At 36.0% G+C, this 16,392-nt stretch overlaps 3 protein-coding genes across 5 annotated transcripts; 2 read left to right on the top strand and 1 right to left on the bottom strand.

Moving 5' to 3' along the window:
• The first annotated feature begins 393 nt into the window (after positions 1 to 393).
• On the top strand, positions 394 to 5,142 carry LOC127960254 (cytochrome c1, heme protein, mitochondrial-like). The gene is made up of 7 exons (XM_052559892.1): positions 394 to 554; positions 1,614 to 1,804; positions 3,017 to 3,143; positions 3,429 to 3,586; positions 3,716 to 3,876; positions 4,353 to 4,453; positions 4,662 to 5,142. Exons 1-7 carry the CDS (start codon positions 474 to 476, stop codon positions 4,764 to 4,766), a joined length of 924 nt encoding a protein of 307 aa, XP_052415852.1. The 5' UTR covers positions 394 to 473; the 3' UTR covers positions 4,767 to 5,142.
• A 1,000-nt stretch (positions 5,143 to 6,142) lies between these two features.
• Positions 6,143 to 15,209, top strand: ergic3 (ERGIC and golgi 3). Of its 2 annotated transcripts, XM_052559239.1 has the most exons (14): positions 6,145 to 6,329; positions 6,617 to 6,687; positions 6,841 to 6,928; positions 7,122 to 7,241; positions 7,498 to 7,591; positions 9,012 to 9,177; positions 9,257 to 9,314; positions 10,240 to 10,254; positions 10,581 to 10,612; positions 10,708 to 10,804; positions 12,856 to 12,920; positions 13,173 to 13,309; positions 13,447 to 13,502; positions 14,421 to 15,209. In XM_052559239.1, exons 1-14 carry the CDS (start codon positions 6,242 to 6,244, stop codon positions 14,498 to 14,500), a joined length of 1,167 nt encoding a protein of 388 aa, XP_052415199.1. In that variant the 5' UTR covers positions 6,145 to 6,241; the 3' UTR covers positions 14,501 to 15,209. The 2 variants fall into 2 exon arrangements, with proteins under 2 accessions (XP_052415200.1, XP_052415199.1); XM_052559240.1 differs by lacking the exon at positions 10,240 to 10,254 and having other exon boundaries at positions 6,143 to 6,329.
• On the bottom strand, positions 10,549 to 12,536 carry romo1 (reactive oxygen species modulator 1). Of its 2 annotated transcripts, none has more exons than XM_052559241.1 (3): positions 12,396 to 12,536; positions 11,415 to 11,545; positions 10,549 to 11,317 (listed from the first exon to the last, which is right to left on the bottom strand). In XM_052559241.1, the coding sequence occupies exons 2-3, from the start codon at positions 11,543 to 11,545 to the stop codon at positions 11,188 to 11,190; spliced, it is 261 nt and encodes an 86-aa protein (XP_052415201.1). In that variant the 5' UTR covers positions 12,396 to 12,536; the 3' UTR covers positions 10,549 to 11,187. The 2 variants fall into 2 exon arrangements, with proteins under 2 accessions (XP_052415201.1, XP_052415202.1); XM_052559242.1 differs by having other exon boundaries at positions 10,549 to 11,296.
• Positions 15,210 to 16,392: the final 1,183 nt, after the last annotated feature.

The following is a 16,392-nucleotide window of genomic DNA, read 5'->3' as shown; positions in this document are numbered from 1 at the left end:
GCACAATTGTTTATACACTTATTTACTTGCAGTTTTTTTTTTCTTTTTTGTGTGTGCGTGTGTGTGTGTGTGTGTGTGTTGTTGTTGTCTCTGTGTACTGGAAGCTTCCTTGTATGCGCAATTATACTTGGCAATAAAGCTCTTTCTGATTCTGGTTCTGATTCTCTCATCCCTCACTGCATTTGACATTTTTTTCTATGCTGTTAAACACACCTCCCACCTCTAAGTGGCGCTATATAAAAGCAACGAATACACTCTCGCGTCAGTCCTCTATTAAAGTAAAATACCGCTTCAGTTGAGCACAATCAAAATTTACATTTCTAAAATTAAATTACATGTATTCTCCATAATTGTAAAATATAAATAGCATAATATATACGTTTTATAAGACCTTGTGTAATTTTCAGGTAAGGGAGGGGGTAATTTCTCGTTCATCCGGTGGAAGCGTCTCTCTATCCGCAGAGTCAAGAACAATGGCGGCGCTCCGCTGGGTTGTGTTCTCCGGCACCGGGAGAAGCCTTCTAAACACACCCAAATCCTTTCATACTCCACGGGTATGGACACATACTGTCTTATTTGCTTGATTTTCACATTCTAGAGCGAGAAGGATGCAGATGTACGCATTTTTTCATTGAAATATCCCGGCGTCTTTTGCAGTGTATTATCTACAGCAAGGTCACAGCGGCTGTGGCTCTTTTTCGATTCGCATCAATGATATTTGTTGTTTTATATTAGTGTCATAACACATTAACTGTCTAATAAGGAGGATAATTTGAAATTATTCATGTGTATTTGGATTAAAAAGGACTTTGGAGTCTAATATCTGATCCTAGGAGGTGACATCACTGGTCTTCGCCATCCACGATTACCCGCATCCAAAATAAAAGTTTCTGTTTGCATAATATGTGTTCTGTGTATATTTATTATGTGTATATATTAATACACACACATGTATTTACATGTCTATATATATTCTTATTATTAAAATATAAAATATTTAATATATAAACAGCATTTTTAACATTAATTTTATTTTTCTTAAATATATACATGGATGTGTGTGTTTATATATACACATATTAAATATACACCGTACACATTTATTTAAAAATATATATATATTTTTTTACTTTGTAAAATTCACAGGTTTGCTTATTTGATTAGTGACCTAGATATCATACAAAAAAATTTCAGAATCCGTTTACACAGGTTTAAGTGTAGATTTTTAATGTGTTCCCAAATTTGTGTACTCTACCGTATTTGTAATATAAGTTAATAGAACGAAATGTATTTATAAGGTGTTTTAATGGGGATTCATGGCTGTCCTTCATTGGTTCATAATTTGTTATTGTCTGTATGTTTTAATAGTAAATTGTTTGAATGGGTTTTTTTTGGGGTGGGGGGGGGGGGGGGGCTGACTGCTTGTTACAACCTTGGGAGTGCCATTCATCTGTATGTGATTATGGTAATAGTTCAGTTTCTCATCTCATTGCAATATGCACATTGGTCCCTCGTATGTTTAATGTGTGCTTAGCCATTTAAGCTGTATTTAAGTGTTATCCATCAGTTTACTAACTGAAAAGTAATCCTAGCCAACCATTTTTGGTTTTTAGGCCAACATGTCATTCGCTAGCCTGCCTAAGGGAAGGAAGATAGCCCTGACCACGATTGGAGTGCTGACGACAGGAGGAGCAGGTCTGGCTCTGATGCTGCAGCAGTCAGTCAAGGCCTCTGATTTGGAGCTGCACCCACCATCATACCCCTGGAGCCACAACGGCTTGCTGTCCTCCCTCGACCACGCCAGGTACCACGCTCTAATCAGGATGTGCAAGATGTTCAAAGTGTCTCGTAATGTTGTCGGTGATGTGTGCCATTTCTGCATGGTGAATAGTGGCACCAATCGCAAAATAATTGATTTATTTTTAAACTGAAATGGTTTCGATTTTTTTTTAGTAAAACATGAAGTGTCCCCTCAAACTCACACCTGTGGGTGCTGAAGTTATGCTTGCTTAATGAAACCGCAAAATGAGACGTGAAACAATATTTTAACATTTTTAAGCATTTTTTCCAAAAGTCATATTTCAATGACCTTAAAGGATATACACATTCTTAACCCTATACAGCTTACTGTGTCATATTTTATATACGTGTCATATATGCGGATTTCTAAGGCCTTTAAGTTATCAGCATGATTAAAAAAAAACAAAAAAAACTTTTGTACACAATCTACAACATGCCACCTGATAGGACACACTTTTTCTGCTCATATAGTTGTAAAAATGTCCACCTCAAAGTCATGTTACATGTGAACTGTTTATTGATTTTTATAAAGTAAATGTAATAATATCTCTCATGTTGTAAGTAATGTTTATGCAGGAATATTTACTGGACAGGAGAAACTGATTATTTATTTGTTGGTTTTTTAAACCATGTGAAAATGTCCTTATCAAATATGATACATCAGGCTTTTGAGGAAAGTTTATTTGTAAAATTTGGATAAAAAGCTTATATTCTCCATATTCTTACTGTCATATATGAGCCATAAAATCCTGATGCATCAAATATGATACTCTATGAAAGCAAAGTAGATTTTGTCTAAAGAGTCAATAAACTGCTCTATAAAAAAAAAAAAGTACATAAATATAGTATTTAGGCGTGTTAATATTATCTAATTATTCTCTTACTGGATTAAAAGTGATAGTTTCCCTCACTCTCCCTTACATTCAGATATAATTATTATAGAGGGCGCTCTATGTCTTCAGTGTAGACTACAGGAGCACTGAGCAGCATAGAGCACCCTCTCGCAGCTGGAGATGCTATTGTTTTCTCTTGGTTTATGTCAAATTAATTTTGATAAATAAGTCGCACCTGACTATAAGTCGCAGGACCAGCCAAACTATGAAAAAAAGTGCGACCTATAGTCCGGAAAATATGGTACATATAAATGGCCAGAATATCAAATTACAGAGGTATCAAAGTCTTCGGAGCTAACTAGTCTTATGGCTTTGTGTTTCAGTATTCGTCGTGGGTATCAGGTGTATAAGCAGGTGTGCTCGGCCTGTCACAGTATGGAGTATTTGGCCTTCCGTAACTTGGTGGGAGTGTCACACACAGAGGCAGAGGTCAAGACCCTGGCTGAAGAGGTCAGTTATCTTAAAATGTTAACACAAACACAACTGCAAAATCAATTGTCTCTCATTGCTTTCCTGTGCTTGCTAGGGCAGAGCAATACAATAAAAACCACCACCTTAGCAGCACCCTGGCAGTTGTGGTGGCAGATTTTACACAGAGAAGCAAGCATTTTCTCTAGGAAAATTAAATAGCGTAGGGTCAGAGGGAGTTTTTAATGGGATGGTCAACTTCACAACGTCTTTGACAGACATCTGTACTCTGTGTTTCGTCTGTAATGTTAATATTCTTTTATCCAGATTGAAGTTGTGGATGGTCCTGATGACACTGGAGAGATGTTCACCCGACCAGGAAAACTCTCCGATTACTTCCCCAAACCTTACGCAAACCCTGAGGCCGCCCGTGCTGCTAACAACGGCGCACTGCCCCCTGACCTCAGCTATATTGTCAGTGCCAGGTAATGGATAACTTTTGATCAGGTGTGAAAGTCATTGTTTTACACGTAAAAATTATTTGCCACAAGCATCACTAAAGCCTCTTTATTGTGATCTTATAGTTATTAACTCTTTTTCTCTCTCTCGCTCAGGCACGGAGGGGAAGATTACATATTTTCTCTCCTGACCGGTTACTGTGACCCTCCAGGTGGTGTGTCTGTGAGGGAGGGCCTGTATTACAACCCTTATTTCCCTGGCCAGGCCATTGGAATGGCACCACCCATCTACAATGAGGTGCTCGAGTATGACGATGGTGAGTTTGTAATGTTTTCTTTTATCATTACCCTTTTCATTCACACTTTTCATATTTCTTCTAGGACTGTCAACAGATCGATCTTATTATGTTTGTTATTTAACCTAATTCATTTCTTTCTTTTTTGCCTTTCGAAATATAATTAAATACAATAAAATAAAAAGCTAATTTTGGTGGAAAGGAGGGAATATAATAACAATATTTGTCAGCCCGTTGGTGTTATTCTCGTTAATGAATTGATATTTTACTCATGGGTTATATTTCATGCTTTGATTAAAATTCAGTTCTGCCAAGGATGTAAATTGCTTTTGTTTCGTAAATCATCCTATTTGATTTGCCTATAAATTTAGAAAGTAAAATGGCTAAATATAAATCTACTGGATTATATGCATCTGTTACAACTAAAGGGTGTGAAGTAACATACTAAGTATTGCATACATGTCAAAGTTTGTTATTAACTCACTTCTCCTCCATAGGAACCCCTGCCACCATGAGCCAGGTCGCTAAAGATGTCTGTACTTTCCTGAGGTGGGCGGCTGAGCCAGAACATGACCAACGTAAACGTATGGGACTGAAGGTTTGTATTTTTCTTTTTTAGTAAATAATTTTTTTAGATGTTGATGTATCATTAGATTTATGTAGTACCCTTTATGGAATTGCAATACAAAATTATCACAACAGAAGAGCAAGACTAGAGATGTTGCTTCTAGAGATGCTGCATCTCTCATTAAAGCAGAATCACTAAGAAAAAAATTGTCATTGTTTTTCTCTGATTCTCTCTGCAGATTTTGATGGGGGCCTCCATACTTGTTCCCCTGGTCTACTACCTTAAGAGGCACAGGTGGTCTGTGATGAAGAGCAGAAAGATCGCCTACAGGCCTCCCAAATAAAGCCAAATTGCTGCCTTCACCTGGCCTTGACACAACGTAAAACCCATATTCACGATTGTCCAGTCTTATTCAGAGTGCACAATGCTTCAAGATAAGGTTGCCATCATCACTAACTGCTGGACATCCTTTCAGAGGTGTCCTGGCTCCTAAATGACTTGGGGAGTGGGACCGGAGACAAACTATATGATGTTTTACTGTAAAATAATCTCAATGAATTATTTGTTGTTGTTTGTAAGGCGCATGTTTAGAGGTGAAAATCAAAAATACATTTGCAACCTTCTTGTGCTTGTGAGATCTGTCCTTGCAGTAGGTTCTCTACACTTTGTTGTGTAAATATTTAATAAAAGCGGTAAACCTATTGACCTCTTATAACAAATCTGGCAGTTTGTGACCTGATTCTTTCTGTTTGTTCATTTAGATTGATTTATTCATTTGTTGATTTTTATTCTAAGAAACCTAAACAAACCTAATGCCAGTTATTAAAAATAACAGTATCATCAGATGTTTTCTGGGACTTCCTGAAGGTTGTTAGAAACCCAACATAAATCCCACCATAAATCAGGATACTCATTTTTTTATAGCAATTCCTTCATTAACTGTGATGTGTATTTTCCATGTTTTTGTACTTTCTCTAGATAAACATTACCCTAATCTTCATAACTGCAGGGTTTATTTTTAGTCACTTTTAGTTATATTTTAGTCACTAATATTTTTTAAGAGAACATTGGGTAAATGTTTATCCAGACCTCTCAAGATAATTGTAAATAATGGCTGAACAGTGTAAAAATATTCTTAAATTTGACAATGTAATACAGTAGAAACGTATGAAATTGAGGTACAAAACAAAAGCAATTATAACTTAGTATATCTACACAATTTCACTTAAAAGTGAGAATGAAGTAGAAAGTGAAGGCAGTAAACCCCATTTACATAATTATAACATATATATATATGGTTTGTGTATTTAAAAATAAATCCTATTTAGTTTATATTCTAAATGAAACCTGTTTAAGGCTCGGCCTATAATTAATTTGGGGTAAATTAACAACAAAATTTCAAAAGCAGATTGCACTTGCAACGTAAATCAATTTTACTAACAAAAATGTGCACATATTATAAATATCTATTTAATTAAAGCTGTGTTGTTTGGTTACATTTAATTCTTATACTGAGCCTGCAGCATTTAATCTGTAATTACATGGGTGTGTACAAAGTCAAATGGATAATATATAAATAGTATATTAAAGAGGTCTTAAAATCCACGTTAAGCTATAATACAAAAATTCTACAATTATTTTTTTTTAGAATGCAAATATTTCAGAAATCTACCACTAGAGGGTCAACATTCCAGGGACGCTCCAGCTACGCGGTGGAATCTGATTGGCTGAGAGGACTCCATCACTTCCCTGGTGTACCGGAAATGGGTCACTGGAAATCGAAGTGACGGCTAGCTTTACCGCCGAACGAGAGGGAGAATGGATGCGTTAAATAACCTTAAACAATTTGACGCGTACCCGAAAACTCTAGAGGACTTTAGGATCAAAACATGTGGAGGAGCCACGGGTAAGTGATACACATCCACCGAGAGCTGCAGGAGATCTGAGCGCCATTCATACACACAGACTCGTGAGGAGAAAGCAGTGCTGAGCAGGAGAATTAACAGAAAGTCGTAAAATATGCACATATGATTACATAATAAAATGAGCATAGTTTGAATGGAAAGTGTCAATGGAGCGCTTAAATCCCAAACTGTATGAGATAAGAGTCATGCTAATGTGACTGTGATTTAAATGCCATGTAAATCAGTCTTTAGGAAGTTGTCTCTAACATGTTGTTTATTCACTTTACAGTGACCATCATCAGTGGACTTATCATGTTGATTCTGTTCTTCTCTGAGCTACAGTATTATCTAACTAAGGAGGTGGGTGAATGATTTAACACAACCTTGTGCTGCATAACATGAATACATTTGTAACTCATGACATCTGTCTGTCTATATGGACTGTGAATGTAGATTTGATTGTAAGTTTTTAGAGCTGCTCGTAAAACGTCTGGCTTTGCTGTCACCTCTCAGGTCCATCCTGAACTATTTGTAGACACTTCAAGAGGAGACAAACTAAGAATCAACATTGATGTTCTCTTTCCACATATGCCTTGTGCCTGTAAGTAAACATGTTTTTCTGATTTATTTTTTGCATAATTTGTAGATAAAAGGTACTGTCCTAATGTTCATAATACACTAGAACACTATATAAGAACGATTAAATTAAATATAAAATAATCTTTTGAACCGGGCTTGATTAAGGAGTTACAGGTTGTTGAGTTATTTGCACTTTAGTAATTTTGTTTTCTTAGATTTAAGCATTGATGCCATGGATGTAGCAGGAGAACAGCAACTAGATGTGGAGCACAACTTGTTTAAGCAGAGGCTCGACAAAGACGGCCAGCCAGTCACATCAGAGGCTGAAAAACATGGTCAGCTCCATCATATCAAGCTAATATTCCTGTTTACTGATATACCACAGAAAAATGTATACTATGAGGAATAATAGTCAAAAAAGAAATGCGGCCAATTTTGTACTTTTATGGTGCTTGTTTTGTGCCATTCGTGAACTTCAAAATAACAGAATTCTTCAAAAATAAAATCTAATATCTAAAACACAATCTAAATAAAAGTAGGATCTATAATTACAAACATAGTTTGAATATACGCATTGATTTGACTTTGCAGATTTGGGGAAAGATGAAGAAGGGGTGTTTGACCCCAGTACGCTGGATCCTGATCGCTGCGAGAGCTGTTATGGAGCTGAGACTGATGATTTAAAGTGAGTTTCACCTTTTTCTCATCATGCACCAGGACCACAATCAGAGCAGCAGAGGTTTCCTGATGGGGAAACTGCTGGTAAAACAGGTCTGTCTGCTGGCATGAAACCAGTTCTCAGACTTATTGTTACAATCCGGTAAATCGACAGGTGCTTACACAGCCAAAATACCTCAAATTCATAACCACATAACTTAATGAAAGTGGAGGAGATTAATTAGAAGCTTAAAATTCCTTCAGGGCCTCTGTATTCATACTTCCTTTGTTGAACAAAAGTGCCTTTTAGGCAGCTGAATTGACAGTCAACCAGTCAAATTTACAATTGTATTTTTACTGTAAACTATATGTGATACTATGTGTCTTAAGCCGCTTGGCTATATTTTTAGAAATAGCCCAAAAAACATTGTATGGGTCAAAATTATCAATTTTTCTTTTATGCCAAAAATCATTAGCATATTAAGTAAAGATCATGTTCCACGAAGATATTTTGTAAATATCCTACTGTAAATATCAAAACTTAATTTTTGATTAGTAATATGCATTGCTAAGAACTTCAATTGGACAACTTTAAAGGTGATTTTTTTTTTTGCACCCTCAGATTCCAGATTTTCAAATAGTTGTATCTTGGCCAAATATTGTCCTCCTAACAAACCATACATTACTCGAAAGCTTATTTATTCAGCTTTCATGTGATGTATGAATCTAAACATCAAACAATAAATTGACCTTATGGCTGTTTTTGATGTCCAGGGTCAAATATATTTATTTGAGACATTTTAATGCAGAGTGTAAATGACAGGCTGTGTTATTGTATTATTATGTATATACAATGAATATTTAATAATATTTGGTTAAAAATGTTGTCTTTGTCATGGTATTTTTTTTTTATATTACATATTTTTCGGACTATAAGTTGCATCAGTCCAAAAATACATCATGATGAGGAAAAAAACATAAGTCGCACTGGACTATAAGTCGCATTTATTTAGAACCAAGAGAAAACATTATCATCTATAGCCGTGAGAGGGCGCTCTATGTCTTCAGTGTAGACTACAGGAGCACTGAGGAGCATACAGCGCGCTGTAGACGGTAATGTTTTCTCTTGGTTCATGTCAAATAAATTTTGATAAATAAGTCGCACCTGACTGTAAGTCGCGGGAACAGGCAAACTATGAAAAAAAAATGTGACTTATAGTCCGGAAAATACGGTACTTATTTTTAGTAAAGTTAGTTCTTCTAACATTTGATTTCAGTTAATTTTTATGGCAACATTTCTAATTCTTAAGGTTTTTCTTTTAGATTTCAGCTTTCTTTGAAGTAGTTTTACTTTCATCTTTTGATCAGCCCCTGATGTTAATGACAGGTGTATATAGGGCCACATAGCTTGTGATTGTGATTGAAGACACTGACTGGTTGTTCTGCAGGTGTTGTAATACCTGTGATGATGTGCGGGAGGCGTACCGGCGGCGTGGTTGGGCGTTTAAGACCCCTGACACCATTGAGCAGTGTAAGAGAGAGGGCTTCAGCCAGAAGATGCAGGAACAGAAGAATGAGGGATGTCAAGTCTACGGCTTTCTGGAGGTCAATAAGGTAATATACAGCCCGGTGTGAGCCCAAGTACATGATATGTATATTTTTGAAAAATCACATTTCCTATATCTCGTTCCAGGTGGCAGGAAATTTCCATTTTGCCCCTGGAAAGAGCTTCCAGCAGTCTCATGTACATGGTAAAGATTTGGATTTAGTTGTTAAGTATGAATCAAACACAAACCAAAGCTGTTAGGTCTTATGCAGAGGCATGTTTATTAGTTTTAGCGCATGAACCCTTTAAGGACTTGACCTTTTGTTACATCAGAAATCTATGTGCCTGCCAATATGCATCAGACCTGAAAGTTTGATTTGACTGCTTGTAGTCAGATGCTTCATGTAGCCTCTCATTTCTTATTATGCAAAGACGAACATGGTGAGCCATTCGGTGCTGTCTTGAGATCTGCATTTGTATTTATGTTGAGAAATACACAATGCATGTCTTGGGTGTTTGCTTTTTTTCTGCTTGCTTTCTCAAAACCATTCATCAGTCTGTCCACCTGAGAATCTGTAGTTTAAATCAATTCAGATTCTGTTTTATATTGACCAGTTGTTTCTGGGCTGATGAATAGTTTCTAATCAGGTCTTTGTTTATGCAAGTGTGCCTTTAAGATCTAATGAATTCCTCCTTGCACTCATGTCCTTGTGGTGTTGACCGTTGATGCCGTAAATCAAAGCTGTTTTATTAATGAAATGGTTCTGGGAAGTCTTGGTTTCTAACTTTGGGATAAAATGGTTTCTATTCTTTCCCACCAAAGCTCACAATCTTTCTAAGTAACAAGGTACAGAACTAACACGGGTTATGCTTGGTCATTCATAGGCTATTCTTCCAATGGCTGAAGTGCATATACAGTACTTAATACACCTTTACAGACCCTGAGTTCAGATACCAAACAATATTTCAATAGTCCTACTTCACCAAAACAAAAAAAGATGATAATTTGCAAATTTCAAATTTACTCTCTTATGAGCTTAAAGGGTCAGTGGTTGTCACACATTCCTCTTGAAATCTTTACTTTCCAAAAACAAAACCCACTTAGTGACTATTTTCTTTTCTTTCTGCAGTGCATGCTGTGGAAAGTAAGTTGATTTTTTTTATATTTTAATTAATCTTTATTACAAGACAAGTTTACCTTGTTACTAAAGTTATTCTGCTTTTCTCTGCACATAATTTGAGATTTAGTATTTAGCAAATAGTCAGTTTGTGATTTGACAGAGCAGTGGTTTTAAAGCATCAGTTAATTCGTCATGATTCTCATCAGCAAGTGCATCTGTGACCACTTAATATAATATGCTCTGCTTTTATTTGAAATGTGCGAATTTCCAGGCTGATTAAACTCACTGAGATGTATTTATAAATTGTGAAAACATTCATTCATGTTCTTAATTGATTATTTTATTTTCAGTTCATGATCTGCAGAGCTTTGGGCTGGACAATGTGAGTTGCTTCATTTCTTTTTAATAAGATTGATCTGCCATTGCCCTAAATATTAGAACTAACAGAATTTTTTTTTTTTATTGGTATAAACGCAGATCAACATGACACATTTCATCAAACATCTTTCATTCGGCAAAGACTATCCGGGAATTATTAACCCTTTAGATGGTACTAACGTAGCAGCACCTCAAGGTAAGTGCATGTAATTTCTGTTTTCATGCCTAAATCATAATTTCAAAGAATGTCTGAGAACATCGATTTGTCCAGAATTAAAGAGCGCATCTTTATCTTCTCTATGGTCATTTCATTGTCAGCCCTCCATAGACAGTAAAAAATGCACTGTTAAAGGTCAATCCCACATATCTGACTTTAACCTATTCTGCGGGACACTGAGGAAAAGAGGGTTGACCTCAAAGTGTCCTCATAATTATATCTTAGATTGAGCCCAAGATTTACACAATTATGTAATCTGTTTTTATTGACACCTGTGACCTTGAATGTGGGTATGATAACAAATAGATGAATCTAGAAATGGTTCAAAGTCCTATAATTTCAGAAGTGGCATTAGTGTGATCTCAGCAGCGGATACCCATCCCAATAGCCATGAAGGTTCCAAACGTGCCACCGCTTTGCATCATGGTCTTCCCAACTCCACCCATCAGCTCTCGACCCCTCATGCCGATCCTGGATATAATGAAACCGTCTCTATTAAAACAGAATTTCCGCCAAAGTACCAGTCGCAGTTAATGTTACTCAATATGATAATATAAATAATCCTAAAAATGAAAGCTGTTGTTCATACCGGAGACAGGAGAACGTTCCAAACATGGCACCTGCAGCCATGCCCACGGCAAAACCCATCATGAAGCCCATCTTAACTCTGTCAAAGCAGCTGGGCTGCGTCTGTCCATACGGTCCTACTGTCACCGGCATCTGGAAAGAGGACAATACTTTCAATTTTAGTAGCATGCAATAAAAATGTGTGTGGAGATGTACATATATATATATATATATTATGGGCTGTCAGTTCAATGTGTTAACTTAATTAGTTAAAACAAAATAACACAACTAACATTTTAACACAGCCCATGTACGTCATCTTACATTTCATACAGTTGACTGTTGACAAATGTGATGCAGGAAAACAACTCTATAAATGTAGGTATGCCTTAAAAAAAATCAAGATATTGGGGCAAAAAAAGTGCCCCTTGGACGAGTTCTTGTCTCATATTTATATCATATGATAAGCGATAACACACTAGCTGCAAGAACAATATCACACAACGATTTCAAATGTGATATATATATATATGTATGTATATGTATATATGACCACCCTGGATAATTTGGGTCATAAAAATGACGTGTGTGTGCGTGTATAAACACACACACATTTTTTTTCCATTTAAACAAATTTTTGGTCACCACAGACGCAGTTTTACGTAATGGCCTCTGTCCAAAATGCTGTTTGTACCGATGCTGTCTAGTTACAGTATGTGGCTCAGTAGGTTTCACCGATAAACCACACACCTGCGTGTTATATAAGGGAAGGTAATTACATAAACTGAACGGAAATTGGCTTATTTATGAGGTTTAAATAATAATAATAAAAAAAAAGTTACGGTTATGTTAAACTAAAACATATAAGACTGAATATATTGCACGTGAGTTGTTTATTTCGTTAAATGTCATCAAGGTCTCTGGCCTTGAACGAACTCCGACGAGCACGGAATGTTTGCAACGATAAATTATCGGAAAATGTATACGGAGAAAGTATGCTTACCTTGTTTAAATCACTATATGAGTGTCTCTATTAGTTAGTTTTCGCAGAAAATTGTCCAATGTTTGCTACAGGACTTTCTCACACGGACGCCATTACTTGAGAGGAAGTGGTTGGTGTTAAAGTACAAGCGGAGAATGTAGGGTTTGTGAAGCACTGCAGCGCCATCTAGCGGTAGAGCCAATCACGTGCTCGGACAGACTCGCGTGCCTCCTAACGGTGAATGATGAAACTGCAAGCGGTTCTTTTAAGTTTCTTTAAAATATATTAACGCCAAACAATCACTACTATAATCTATTTTATGCAAAAGCATTTTTTTTAATTCCCTATCATAATATAAAGGTTAGAACAAAAATATAAACACATTGCATTGAGGTGTAAAAAAAAAAAAACCTGGTTCTTACTGACACACAATATTGATCTTTTATGTTAGATTGACCTTTGCACTCTTTGCTCTTTACAGCATCAATGATGTACCAGTATTTTGTGAAAATTGTGCCAACGATATACGTTAAAGGAGATGGAGAGGTAAGAGAGATGAGCTTAAAAAAAATTGTGAGCTAAAATCTGGTTACTTGGTTTCAGTACTTAGTGTTTTATTAAGGTTTTACAGCACTGACGATAACTGAAGTAGCAACAATTGAATAGCTGCAAGTTATGGTTTTCATGGTAGTCTTGTATGAGAATATGTTTAAAACTCTGTAGGATGCTTCAGTTATTGTCTTTGAATTGTTTAGACATGGGTGATAAAAGAAGCCATGCTTTTGTATTTTACTTTAGGTAGTTAAAACAAACCAGTTTTCAGTAACAAGACATGAGAAAGTAGCCAACGGGCTGATTGGAGATCAGGGTTTACCTGGGGTGTTTGTGCTTTATGAACTGTCTCCGATGATGGTCAAATTCACAGAGAAGCAAAGGTATGTCTTAGTAAAAACTTACTTTTTTTGTTAACCTATCATTTTAGTTCACTTTGATTGAAAGAAACAGTCTGATGCAATGTATGTTGCATGCTGGATAGATTTTGATGTATTGTTGCACATGTTTTTGTCCGCAGGTCTTTCACTCATTTCCTAACAGGAGTTTGTGCTATTATAGGAGGTGTTTTCACAGGTGAGATTCCATTCTGTGTTTTGTACCTCAGTGGTTTTCACATAAATGTACTTTGTGTGCAGAATGAAAGAATGTAGACTGTAAACCTCCTTTTACTGCTTGTTTTACATTCACATTTTTATGCTCAGAACCGACAGAAAGGCACAGTCACAAGATTTTGCTCGCTTCACTGAATTTGTATCTCATGATCTTAAAAACCCTTTGATCTACACACTTAAGCTTAAATGTTAAAGATTAGTTTTTGTGGACATAAAGCATTTTAATGGCTAAGTTAGACCAGATGATAAAAAAAAGTCAACAAGTTTCCAGCATGTATGTGAACACCTTTAATACTGAAGCCTAGAATGTGTCAACTAAAAAAAGCATGATTTGAGGGGAAAAAAATCAATTATTATTATTTATTTTTAATGGTGATTGATATTTTTAAAATGTATTTTTTAAGGATTCAAGTCTGCTTTGCTTGTTTGTATGCTGCACAATTTGATGAATTATTCTGTGATTTTGTGATTGCATAGTACTATGGCCATAGATTTACAAAATATATTCGTGGAACATGATCTTTACTTAATATCCTTATTATTTTTGGCGTAAAAGAAAAATCTATATTTTTGACCCATAGTGTATTTTTGGCTATTGCTACAAATAAACCCTAGCGACTTAAGACTTAAGGTTTTGTGGTCCAGGATCACATATTGTGATTTCGGTTTTATTTTGATAAATTGTTCGGTTTTAGGAAATAGTATTATTTACTAGTATTTGTGTCACTCAATAATCCTCATGATTTCCTTTGTGTGATTTCATTGTTTTGATAACTTTACTGTACACTGCATGTGAAGGCGACATGCAAGCATCAGTTTAGATGCCAGATGTAATTGAGCTCAATATCTCATCGAGTCTGTTTCTCTCCTGTTCCTGCAGTTGCTGGACTCATCGATTCTTTGATATACCACTCAGCAAGAGCCATACAGAAAAAGATCGAGCTGGGTAAAGCATCCTAGCACCACGTGGACACTGGGTGCATGACTGTGTCTGGAAACCTCTGTGTTTTAAAGGGAAGGTGCCACAGTGAAAGCTTCAGACTGTTTTTTTGTTGTGGCCGCAGAGCAGAATCCGTCAACATGGGCCCCTCGCACACAAGGACCTGTGACTGAGACACTGGCCGACTGTATTTTGGAGGATCGTACAAACGTCCGCATTAGCTGTATGCCAATGCAACAACAAATCAACAGCTTTCTTTCTCAGATTTTGGCCTTTATTTGTCCTTTATGAATCACTTGTTGGTTGATTTGAAAATTGTACTCTTACCTGATCGCAAAACCAGTGTTTTCCTGCCTGTCATACACTGTCAGAGCTTGACAGACTAATCCAGCAGTCGTTTGAATGAGTTTGGGTCCCTACAGAAGAATCAGAACTGGAAAAGACACAAGCAAACTCAACAGGAATCCTGTTCTGTCGTCAAGCACACCAACTCTGAATGGAAACACAGAGACTGCAGTCTGTACAGATGTCTGGTTTTTTTTGTAACTGCACCTTTAACTCTAAATTCAGGGGCTGGGGTGTGTGTTTGCGAGTGTGTGTATGTGTGTGTGTTTGGTATGAGAGTGTTCTCATGTTTTGTTGCTGGTTTATCATGTGTGTGGGAAAAACGTATTTATATTTTGATTGTTCGAAGCGGTTTTTAAAATGAGGAATAAATGTAAGACTGAACTTCAGTGACTTTTCTTGTGAATAAGTGACTGTTGAATGAATTGGAGCCTAAATTCGGAACAGTGATGCTTTTCTTGGAGATTATGAGAAATCTTGCTTAATTTTTATTTGATCTTAAGTGCTTAGTCTTTATTTAATTATCATTAGAAACAAGGCTTACATAGATGGAAAGGCTGGATTGGAAACGGAATACTATATTAGTTTATGATTTAGTGATTTAAGTGTTAATGTTAGCATCTCTTACTAAACTGATTATTAAATTGGACAGCCATGACATTTTTACATTTTACATTTTGACATAACACATGATGATGATGATAATAAGTGTATTACATTGCAAATACTATACCATACTTTTGTATCTGCTGTGTAAAAATTCACATCTCTTATTAAACAGACTTTTTAATCGGATAGAAAAAAACAGGAACAACAACAACAAAAAACGTGCTTTACAAAAAATGTTGCTCTTTATTTCCGACATGATCATTTTGTAATTCAGTGCTTAATCATAGTGCATTAAATTGCCCAAATATGCAGTACTGTACTGTATCCCACAATGCATTGCTCAGCGATTGATTTCTAATTAACTGAAATTAATATAAACCACTTTTTAATCATCTCCTTTACACATTCCTAATTACCAAGGCAGTGAGTGACACGAAGTTGGACGTATAATGCAAAATAACATTTTATTTCCTTGTTTTATTATTAATTTACCCAAACAGTGTAATTATGTCATTGACAAGAAGTAACTTACTACTGTTTGAATTTTTCTATTGCATAAAATGTGTTTTAAACAAAAGCAATATATAGTGTGTGCAACACGTCATTTAGTTATTTCCTGAGGATGAGCCAGCTCTGAATTAAAGGTCATTCTCTGTAAGCAGACAGTCTTTTGTTGTGTATTAATTATTTCATGTGACTGATCCACTGACCTATCTTCCTAAATTTCTCCTCGGAACAAAGAGCTGACTGTTTGACGGAAAACTGTTTCCGGCATCTGAGAGCAGCCAAGTGATATTATTGACCACCAGGTGGAGCAACAGGTTCTAGAAATGCACAAGAATATCAAAACGACTTTTATAATTTTTTTTTGTGTTCCTCTTCTTCTTCTTTTTTTTTTTTTAAGATAAAATGAGGAACACGTTTATAGCACGCTGGACACACTGCCATGAGTAATTTC

The sequence above is a fragment of the Carassius gibelio genome, chromosome B6, assembly GCF_023724105.1.
Source record: "Carassius gibelio isolate Cgi1373 ecotype wild population from Czech Republic chromosome B6, carGib1.2-hapl.c, whole genome shotgun sequence".
NCBI classification, from domain to species: Eukaryota; Metazoa; Chordata; class Actinopteri; order Cypriniformes; family Cyprinidae; genus Carassius; species Carassius gibelio.
The sequence above is the reverse complement of the archived record's forward strand: the minus strand, read 5'-3'. Positions and strand labels throughout refer to the sequence as shown.